Consider the following 10,720-nt stretch of genomic DNA (forward strand, 5'->3'; position numbering starts at 1 on the left):
CATGTCGGGCAGCTCTAGTAGATGGACCCTTCTGGGGGTGGCATTGGAACCAGATTCCCTGTCGCTTCCACCCAATGGATTTAGCTGTGACCCCAGAGCTGGCCCAGATTAGGAACCAGTGGGTTTTGCAGTCAATATGAATTATACCCCCAATTCCTATTGCTCCTAGCAATGACTTTTCCACATGTTTTTCTAGCATGGTTTAAGAAATCAGCCCTTATCTCATGTGATCTTTCTGATTTTTCCTCGTTTCCTGGCCTCTGGATAACTTCCTCCCCAGGAATCCCCCTCTTCTCCTTTGGTTCCTACCCAGCCACCTTCAGTACTGACAAGTGACCTCATGGCCTGTTCCTTACTGCTTCCTGGGAGGGCTCCTGCCCTGAGAACTGCCTCCCCACTGCTTGATCACTCCCTACCCCAAACATGCCCCCTTTTTAATCCTGCCTTCACCCTCACCTCCCAGAGCGGCCCAGGGCTTGATACTCACACCACGGCTGGCTGGGAGCAGAGGCTGCTGGTGTCGTAGTAATCTACCACAAAGTTGCGAGGAAGCTTCCGCAGGGTATAGGAGAAACAGCAGGCCGTGGGAGGGTCTGAGCCCACTGGAAGGAAAGGCCGGGGTGAGATCAAGGCTTTACATGGGAGCTGATCATTTTGGCTTCTAGTTATGCACAGTCATTGAGCATCCCTGTGGAGCTAACAGTAACCCCAAGTATGGTCCTTTGTATTCCTACCCCCCACCTCCCCAAGTAGGAGTCTTCTTCTGAATAGAAGGTCCTCAGAAAGAACAAGAGAGAATTCTAGAAGATTGCAACTGGATTGATTCTTAGATCATGTCTCATGCCCTTCATATTACAGATGGGGAAACCAAGTCACAGAGAGGGACAGGGACTTGATTGCTTGAGCAAGTAATTAGAGGCAGAGCCAGTTAGACAATCTGACTTCTAGCCCGTGCTTTTCCTCTGCTGGCCACCAATTCTTAAGAAAACAGCAACATGAATGTTATTAAATGTCTGCTAGACTCTACATTTCACAGCAGACTACTTAGAAATCTTCCCAGCTCCTTTTGTCCCATCCCCAGATTCCACTGTGGGACTAACTCCAACGAGAAAACTGGATTCTGCCTACACCCTGACTCTAGAAGTAGCAGCTGAGAGAGTAGACTTACTTGGTGCTGAGAGTGCTGGAGAGCAGAAGACAGCCACCAGCACGAGGAGAGACAGGACAGTCACGCAGAGTTTCATGGTGTTGGTGGAGGGGAGGTTTTCCCAGCGGAGACTGCAGAGCTCAGAAGCTTCAGAACTGTGCTGTGCTGTGCTGATACTGAGTTGGGAGCCCCTCTTTATAGGGACTCTGAGGCCTGGGGCAGAGGTGGGGGCTCAGGAGGGTGGAATTTCCAGGGTAGAGATGATGTCATGGTACCAGTAAGGAAACTGAAGCTAGCTGATAATGAGGAGTTCCTTACGGCTTCTCTTCCCCAGGCGGTGTCATCACGGAGGACAGAGGAGGGAGGCAGAAGGGAGGAGAAGTGGGCTGCATGTTGGGGGAAGTGGTACACCAAAGGCAGTGGCCGAGATTGGGGTGAGAGTTGCAAACCCCACAGGAAGGATGGGATGTTCACACCTGCTAGCAGAAGCTTGTGGACGAGAACCAGGCTGCTCTTGCCGGTTGGTACCTCCAGACGCTGGAGACTTCACGTCAGTCTTTCCATGTTGGCCACAAGCCTGGCCCTGAGAAGGAAGAAGGAGCCAGGACTCCCACGTCCCATTCCTGTGCCTCCTTCTGCTGGGCTGTGTGACTTCAGAGCCCTGTGTATTTCCTTGGGCATAAAGAGTTTAGCATTGGATGTACAGAAGGACCCAGAAGGGCAACTCAGGAACATTTATAACTTCTTAGTGGACATTTATTATGTGCCAGGCACTGGGCAAGCTGCCTTTTTTATATCTAATTTTATATCTAATCCTGCCATAATCCTGAACAGGGGTGTGATTGTTCCCATTTTACAGATAAAGCCATTGAGGATCACAGAACAAGCTCAAGGCCACACAGCTGGTGAGTGGCAGAGCTGAAATTTAAACTGAGATTCCTGACTCTAACATCCATTTTCTTTCCATGCTGTAGTCTCCGGAACAAGCACAGCATGACCACAAAGGGAAGCCATTGACCACTAGAGGACACACAAAGACCCATCTTATTAGGACTTAATTCAGGAGAGGGGTTGGGTAAGTCTGTCCTAGAACAAGAAGGGAATGGAAAAGAAATAAAGATTTCGGAATACTTTCTTGGACTGATAGGAGAATAGGAGAAAGAAATTAGTAAGGATCAAGTTGGCAAGACCCAGATAAAGAATGTTTCTTTAGTATAAAAATGGGATTGGAGACCTAGCAATGAGTTTATCTATGTTATAGACAAAATGTGTGCTAAACTGTGGGTGTTTCCAGCCAGTCCTTAGGGAACACCTTGTGTTCATGGAAAACTCTGACTGGTTGAACAGCTGCTGATGACCTGCACAGAGGGTGATGCTTATAGAGGCCAGGAATACAGCAGGGCATGAAGTAGCGTAAATGAGGGGAATTCGGATGATTGGATCAAGATCTCTACTCACCTTTAGCTCGACGACTCTGACCCACCTGCTCACTCCAAACCCCACATTGCTAGCTGTGCTGCTCTGAGAGAGTAAAAAGAGTGAAAAGATGGAGCCAGGTTTCCTGGATGCTTAGAGGTATGGGACAGGAGACAGAAGATCAGCATCTCGGGGTACTTCAAGGTCATTAAATAAAGTCCAATGTCATCCTGCCTCTCAGCACTTCCCTTCATGACCCCCCCCCCCAACAAACTGGACTTACTTCTTTTCTCTGTTCTTTCTATCTTCACCCTTTTCTTTGTCTTGCCTCAAATGTTTGATCTTCACCAGGACCCCCATCTGCAGCTCTTACGTTCTGTGTTCCCTGATATCATATATGCTAATAGCTCTCATGGACTCTCCTGATTGTGCAGTTTCATCTTTCATCAAGGACCTTGCTTTAAGAGAAGGGAGATGTGTCTTGTGTTCCCCGGATCCACACAGACTTTGTTATCAATGGCATTTCAATCCAACCCAATTTACTAGTCATCTGCTATTTGTCAGGGAAGACAGAGCTGAATGAAGCCCTATCTCTGCCCTCAAAGAGTTCTTGGTCTCGTGATGGTATTGACAGTGGCAGAAATGACTCTCCCATGAGGTGGAATAAGGTAAGTGTCATATCAGAGGTAGAAACAAAGTGTCAGGGAGCCTGAAGGATGGAGAAGGTTGTCTCTGGGCTGTAGATGGGTAGTTCCAAGTTAAGTCTAAATCCCACCGTGTGCCAAGGAGGAGCCTCTGTCTAAATGGGTGGTACGTGCTGGTCTTTAATCTGTGGAGGGATTGTGAGGATATCTGCTCTGGGGTGTCAGGAGAGTGGTAGATAAAATGGTGATTAGTCTGCATTGAGCCACACAATGAGCGTGTCTGTTGACTTTTGCTTCCTAGCCTCAATTGGATCTTTGGCTCATGGAGGTGAAATGTTTTGTTCATGAAGCTTCCAACAAAAACATTGTGTTCGCACCAGTGAAATTCCACCCCAAGAGTAAAAAAGACTTGTGTCAACATGCTTAGCCTAATTAATTGCCTCCAAGATTTATACACGGATGCCATTTCTAAATAACAGCTGGCAGAGAATGATAACAAATGCCTCCTAAATACATGACAAAAAAGCTATTCATTTTCTCTAGGAAACTTTTGATGACCTCTCTTCTAAGTAAAACTGGATTCTCCTCTGTGCTCCTACAGTCTCCTGAGCTAGTTCCACCATATCACCTATCACATATCTGTTTATTTGGTTGAGCTCTTTATGCAGAAACCATGATATGCTTATCTCTGTGTACACAGTAGGTGTTCAATAAAAGCATGTTTAATAAATGTCCAGAGGCAGCCCACACTACCAGTTTAATGAGAGGATATGATGGGTAACAATGGACTCGGGATGTAAACCCTTCTTTAGCCAAATGAACAAACGAAGTGAGAATGAACTGAGTGTTCTGACAGTTCATCCAAAAAGTGATTCCCCAGCCCTGTTGGGGTGGTAATTCCCCTCCTCCCCCTGCCCTTAACCCACACACCCAGGGGTTTTATTGTAAGGGATGCTATTCTTAGACTCAACTTTTTCCAGCTCTGTCAGCAAGGGTCAACCACAGCTCCAGGGAGCTCCATATGCATTCAGAAGGCCACCCCCTCACTCTGAGAGGGTTCCCCTTCCTCATCCTTGACTAACGCTGTGCTTATACTCCATTCTGGGCATTTTCACATCTCTTTTGTTATTTTGTCCTCCCAACTTCCCCAGGCTGTGGGCAGGTCCAGCAGCCACAGCAGTGATATGACCTTGCAAAGATCCTGGTACTTTTGTTTTCCTCCAGCACATTCATGGTCTAAGATTTTATCTGATCCCGGTCTGTTTTGCCATTGTACAGATTAAGAAAGCAAAACCTAGAAAAATTAAAAGACCTGATCAAGGAGGTAACACAGGATGTGTGTCAAGACCTAAGGTTTTCCAACTTCTGGTCCAGAAATGACCAGACTTTCTTTACAGGTATGACACTTTGAGAATACACATGCTGGTAACAGACTCTCAGACGAGATCACAAAACTGCTGAGGAGCAGAAAATAGAGGCAGTCAATACAGACATTCTGGCCTCTCCTAGGACAGTGCTGAGGTTTGTGAGAGTGGGGGAGACCCCCGGATGTCGGGGCCAAATGCCCTAGCCTCCAGGAGGTGGAATGTCTGGAACTAGTGAGTTCCTTGAGGGCAAATGTTGACACTGGAAAGCCAAGGTGAATGGGAACATATGGTCATTTTGCCAAGATAGTAAACCAAGAAGAGGTAAGTCCTCTGGTTTTACCAATATGATATCTAAGTCAATTTGGGGAAATGGGAGCAGACATTGCTTTGTGGATTGAAGAAACAAGGACACAATTATCCAAAGTGCAGTGTTCAGGATGGAATCCGGAGGACAGCAAACTGGCTGAGGCAGCTCATTAGAGACCACCACACTGGACCACTGAGCCCACCAGCACCGCTCTTCTCAATGTGCAAATGGGCCTCAGTCACCTGACACAGCCTGCTGTTTGGCTGCCAAGCATGAAGGGCAGTGACTTCAGAGGATGTCTGAAGTCATCCTGAGAAGATGGTAAAAAAACCTCAACAGTATTTGGTGGATTCAAGATAACTTGCAGTAATCCTTATGAAGCATCTTCCTTCAAATAGTGCTTTTATGCTTGTTTCTAACCTCTTTCCATGCAGATCACAGGGAATACTCCAGCAAGGAAGAAAATAATTCAGTAAACCTTTATTGAGTATCTCCCATGTGACAGGCAGTGTGTCAGATGTCAGGATATGTGCTCTAGAAGTGTCAAGAAAGGCTTCCAAAAAATGTGACGCCTGAATTTTTTTTAAAAAATGATATTAGTTTATTTTTCTTTTATAGAAAATATGTATGGTCACTGTACAAAATTTATTTTTTTCTTTTTATTATTGAAACATGATTGAATGTACATATCTGTGGGGACTGTACAAGATTTAGAAAATATGGGAAGCCATAAATAAAAAACAAAAATTACCCTATTATTCTGTACGTAGTTTTATATTTTGCTACTGGTACATAATGTTCTTTCTTGAACTAGTGTATCTTATTATTGTGACTTAATATTCTCAAACAGTACTCAAAAATAACATTAACAAATGCATGATATTTCATTGTATGAATATACCTAAATTGTATTTAACCATTCTGCTATTTAGGTAAGTCCATTCAGGTTGTCCTAAGTTTTCTTTATTATAAATTGAGCTGAGACTTGAAGGATGATTAACAAGGCAGAGTGCTAGGGTTACTCAGGCAAAGAACAAGAGACCTGCATTGTTTTGGGATATAAAATAAATTCATTGAAATATTAGTAATGAAAATGGTAATAATGATAACAGTAGCTAGCACTTAACACAGCACTTACTATGAGCAAGAAACGTTCTAAGGCTTTCATAGATATTAATGTATTTAATCCTCACTGGGGCCCTTTGAGGCAGGTACTATTATTATCTCCTTTACACATGAGGAAACCGAAACATGGAGAAGTAAACTACGGAAGAACACACAGCTGGTACACAACAAATTTGAAAATGAAACCGAGGAAGTCTGGCTCCAGCGAGTAAGTAAATCAGAAAAAGGAAACCTGCTTTATTATAAATTTATGTTAAAAGCTTAAGCCAAAGCTCTGTTATTATGATGTAATATATCTTTAATTTGCACTTTGCATGTCTTTGAACAGCAGAGTCCATGGATTTCTCTTTTACTTAGAAAATTTTGGTGAATCAAATAGTGGTTTTCCTTATTTGTTCTAAATATGAACACCTGCATCTGTCATGGGAGGTGCCTGTGCTTTTAGTAGTTCTCTCTGCCCTGTGGTTTACAAGGAGAAATTGTGCTTTGCCAGGTTGACACCTCATTCATCAAAAGCAGAGAAGAGCCCGCACCTTTACGGAACCACAGGTAGTTCAGAAGGACTGAGTCTTGGTTTTCAGGAAGTCTGAATGTGGCAAGCTACAAAGCCAAAGAGGTAGATGGGGGTTAGGTCACAGAGGAGAAGCTTCCATTTCATGCTGGAAATGATGCAGAGTGTTTGAAGAACATTAAACAGAGAGAGACAGAGACCAATTTGAGCTTTAGCAAAACCAGGTTGGGTGCTGTGCGGTGGAGAAATTAAAGAGAGGTGAAACTGGAATTAAAAACAGTTGCTAGGACACTTGCAGTTGTCATGGTGAGAAACTATGAGTCTGACCTCAGACAGCAGCAGTGGGAATGGTGAGACATAGATACATGAAATTTTGAATATAGATTGGGTTGGTGATTGACTAGATGTAGGAGATGTGGAAGAGAGAGGAGTCGAGGATGACTCTCAGGTTTCTGGCTTGGGATCGAAAAGGATGCTTTTTGCTGGGTGAGGAGGGAGGTGGAAGGATCTAATCCAATATCAAGACCTATGTCCTGATCTACTGCACACACACACACAAGACGGCTAGAGAAAATGACAAGAGGAACCTGAGACAGGAAGCAAGGGGCTGCATCAATGAGACATTGTCTCACTAGGATGCTACAAAGGGGACTCCAGGATGTTGTTTCTTCATACGTGAAAGGTAGGGCCACACCTGCTGCAGCCTATGCAGACCATGCCTGAAAAAAGGAGGCCCAGGCTGGGCCAAACAAGAGCATCGTTATCAGTGAATTCATCCATGAGGCCACCTCTGCCACAGGAGAGGGCCAAGGGTGACATCCGGGGAGGTGGAGCTGCAGGGCCAAAGCATGGGGAGCAGGGCACATGAGAAGGCAAGGAGAGCAGTACAAGGTGGTGATGTCACGGGAGGATGCACGCTTGGCTGGGATGCTTGGCTGGACTGAGGTGGGGCCACAAAGAGGCTGGAATGAGCCAAAAAGCTATAACACAAATCAAGCCCCTCCATGCTGGAGGATACACAATGTTGACTGATGGCTACTTTTTGTCATCTAAGAGATCTAGGGTGGTCCCCAAACATCAAGACCTTGACACCATGCCCTTTCTTATCCTTCCCTTTCCATTAGTATTTCAACTCTAGAGTGAGACTTTAGACATAGAACATATTGTTAATAAGTGATTTATTCATTTGCAAAGTATTTATTAAGCGTGATTGTGCATCAGGCATTGTGGTTATCGTTGGGGATACACTGGTAAATAACACAGACGGTGAAATATAAAACTGACTACTTCCCTCTGTGTGACCCTGGGCAAGTCATTTCACCTGGGAACATCAATCTACAACCTAGGAAAGTTCCAAGATCCTTCCAACTCAACCGTCCTATGGTTCCCTAACATTATTCATTCCACATATGTGTATAAAGCACATACTTTGCATACAAGTGTGTTATTTTCCAATCCAAGTAAAAACACATGGCAAAGGGCTATTTCCTGGTTTGGGGGTTGATACAGAAAGTCTTAAGAATATGTAAACACTAAGTTAGAATTATATATTCAATAAATCACCTCTATTAAAAAGCACAAAATAATAAGAAATAAAAACTAGGCAAGGAGATTCATCATGTTACAATCATCATGTGCTAGAACTTGGTTTAAATCAACCAGAAAGACATGGTATGAATTTGGTTTAAAATCAACAGGACATGATCTAAGAGAAAATTACGTGGATAACTAATCAGAACTTACAGTAGCGAGTGCTGTAATCATAGAGGTAGATAATGTCCATTATCAGAAAAGCCATTGATTCAGCAGTTTCCACTTCCTCTTCTTGCCCTCCCCAACTCATAGCGGCTGAATCATGAGTATGAATAGGATTCGCTGAGAAGTGAGTGGGGGAATGCAATTCAGGGTTTCAATGCAGGGCTGAGAGGCAGAGAGGGTGGGGTGAGAAGAGGGCATCGTCTGTGATGCAGAGTTTCTACTGAAACAAGTGTAGAAATGCCTTTATTGGGAATTAATAGCAATATGGGAAGACAGTTCAAAGCCAAAGCCCCAGCAAGATCTACTTTTGCCCTGATCTTGCCTTTGCTTCTCCTCCCTCACATATCACCAATCACAGGGATAGGATGGAAACAGAGCCCATGTGTTTTAAAAGAAGGAATTATGCAGGCACGCAGGAAGGACAGGATTCCTAAGTTGTGGTCTTGCTTTGCTTGGGTCTGATGTCCTCCATTGTTCCCGGTATCTAACATATCACCTCCAACCCCTTTTTGGGGAATTCGAGGCCCTTCCTGGTCTGGCCTGAGTTTAGCTTCATCATGCATAGTCCCCCCACTGCTCTGCAGCTCCACCAAACTGTTCATTCTTCCCTCAGAGCCTGCATTTCACCCCTGGACTCTGAATCAACTGCCCTCTACCCCCCACCCCATCCATGCATGTCCAAATCCTGTGTAGTTTTCAAGACCTAACCAAAGCTCCATCCCTTCTAGGAAGCCTTCCGTGATCCTCCTGTGCAAGGTCTTCCTCCTCATGGTGTTCTGAGTCTCAGCACTTCTTGCTAAGTACTGTAATTACCTGTTCGCCTACCCTACCTGCCCCTACTGATGGAGGGCATCTGGGGGACAAAGGCCATTCAAAAGAACTAAGTCTATTTCTCATTATAAAATGTGATGTATGCTTATTAATTATAAAATAATAAAATGATAAAGGATGGAAAAGAAAAGAAGATATAGATCTGACTGAGAAGGTAGACCCTTTCACACCACGGATTGAAAAGAATAAGAAAAGAAAACTACTTCGTTTGGCATTATTTATGTAAATATTGTATAATATCCTAAAAATTGCTCAGAGACATAGGAAATCAAGACTTAATTTTAGCAAAGGCCATTAGACAGAAACTTTAGTGTATTTACCAAATGTTTCTTTCAAATTAAACAGTTGACACCATCCTACTTTTCAACCAATGATGCTGTAAATGTTTTAAAACAAAATTTGTTCATAAATTCATGGGCTGACCAGGAAAGTAATCCAATCTCATTACATAAAATGAGAAAAATCTAGAAAAAAAGAGAAAAGAAGATTAATCACCCATAGATCTACCACACAAATATAAGCACTATTAGTTCTTTAGGACATTTTTTTCCAACGGTTTTTATTGTGTTCATGCCTAGGGTTTGGCGTGGAAAAATATACATTTGTCTATTTGTACAAATTGTTCATTTTGAACAATTTGTACAATTTTTTATCTTGCTTTTTTTTTTTTACCACTGATGTTATCAGTATATTTATGCTATTCCCTTTATTTGTTTCAAGGGCTTAATAGTAAACAATACGGTGTTATACCATAATTTACTCTATCATCCTCTGATAATGGAAAACGTACATTTCCTTATTTTAGAGCTGTAAGTGATGCTGGGTCAGATATCTTTGTTTGATGATGACTCCATATTGGGGCTGTTTCCACAGAACTCTTTCCTAGAAGTGTTTCTTCTAGGTAGTGGGTATAAATATTTTTAGGCTCCTGACTTATTGACACCCACATGGAAAGTATCTTTATGATCCACAACTGGTGTTTAACCCAGTGCCCTAGTCACTCTGTGACTGTTTGATGAGTGGACAAGTGACTGAAACATGACCTCAGGGTTCCTGTTCCTCCAGCTGGGGATCCCTTACTTCACCTCCTCACATCCGGGGGAGTTTGTGCTGCTCTCCACAGCATAAGCCCATCTACCCCATCCATGTAGTCAGAGCATCTCAGGAAGCAGAGTTTCAGCTCGATGGGAAGGACCGGGGCTGGAGATTCATGCAAAAACCCATTCTGATGAGAAGGGACCAGCTAAGAATAGCCCTGGGTTGACACACACCCCTCTCCTCCTGCTCACGTGGGAAACCATTTCCCCACAAGAAGCCAGAACAAGTCATGAATTGAGAGCTGGGACTTATAGCTCAACGATGCTATTCTTGGATATCCTGAGACTCTGTGGTTGCCAGGGACCCTGCGTTGTGCAACGCTCAGCATGACAGCACCACTATGCTTAAAAATTTCCCTCCTCACCCCCAGATTCCATTTCCCCATCCGCCACGGCTGCCTATAAAGAGAGGGGGAGATGGCTCCAGACTCCAGAAGCACGCAGGCAGCAGCGGGTGCCCAGTCCCTCCTTGGCTCTCTGGACACTCAAGCCCACATTCCATCATCTGCTCAGCACC

At 44.0% G+C, this 10,720-nt stretch overlaps 1 protein-coding gene across 1 annotated transcript; it reads right to left on the minus strand.

The window, feature by feature from the left end:
- Positions 1-483: 483 nt before the first annotated feature.
- On the minus strand, positions 484-1,244 carry LOC134388995 (C-C motif chemokine 4). Its single transcript, XM_063112405.1, has 2 exons — positions 1,169-1,244; positions 484-602 (listed from the first exon to the last, which is right to left on the minus strand). Exons 1-2 carry the CDS (start codon positions 1,242-1,244, stop codon positions 484-486), a joined length of 195 nt encoding a protein of 64 aa, XP_062968475.1.
- Between the last annotated feature and the right edge of the window lie 9,476 nt (positions 1,245-10,720).

The sequence above is a fragment of the Cynocephalus volans genome, chromosome 10 (assembly GCF_027409185.1).
Source record: "Cynocephalus volans isolate mCynVol1 chromosome 10, mCynVol1.pri, whole genome shotgun sequence".
NCBI lineage: Eukaryota > Metazoa > Chordata > Mammalia > Dermoptera > Cynocephalidae > Cynocephalus > Cynocephalus volans.

Coding starts and splice junctions, on each gene's coding strand:
- LOC134388995 (XM_063112405.1), bottom strand. CDS start 1,244: ATGAAACTCTGCGTGACTGTCCTGTCTCTCCTCGTGCTGGTGGCTGTC. Junction 603..1,168: donor TCCAGCACTCTCAGCACCAA/GTAAGTCTACTC, acceptor CTTTCCTTCCAG/TGGGCTCAGACCCTCCCACG.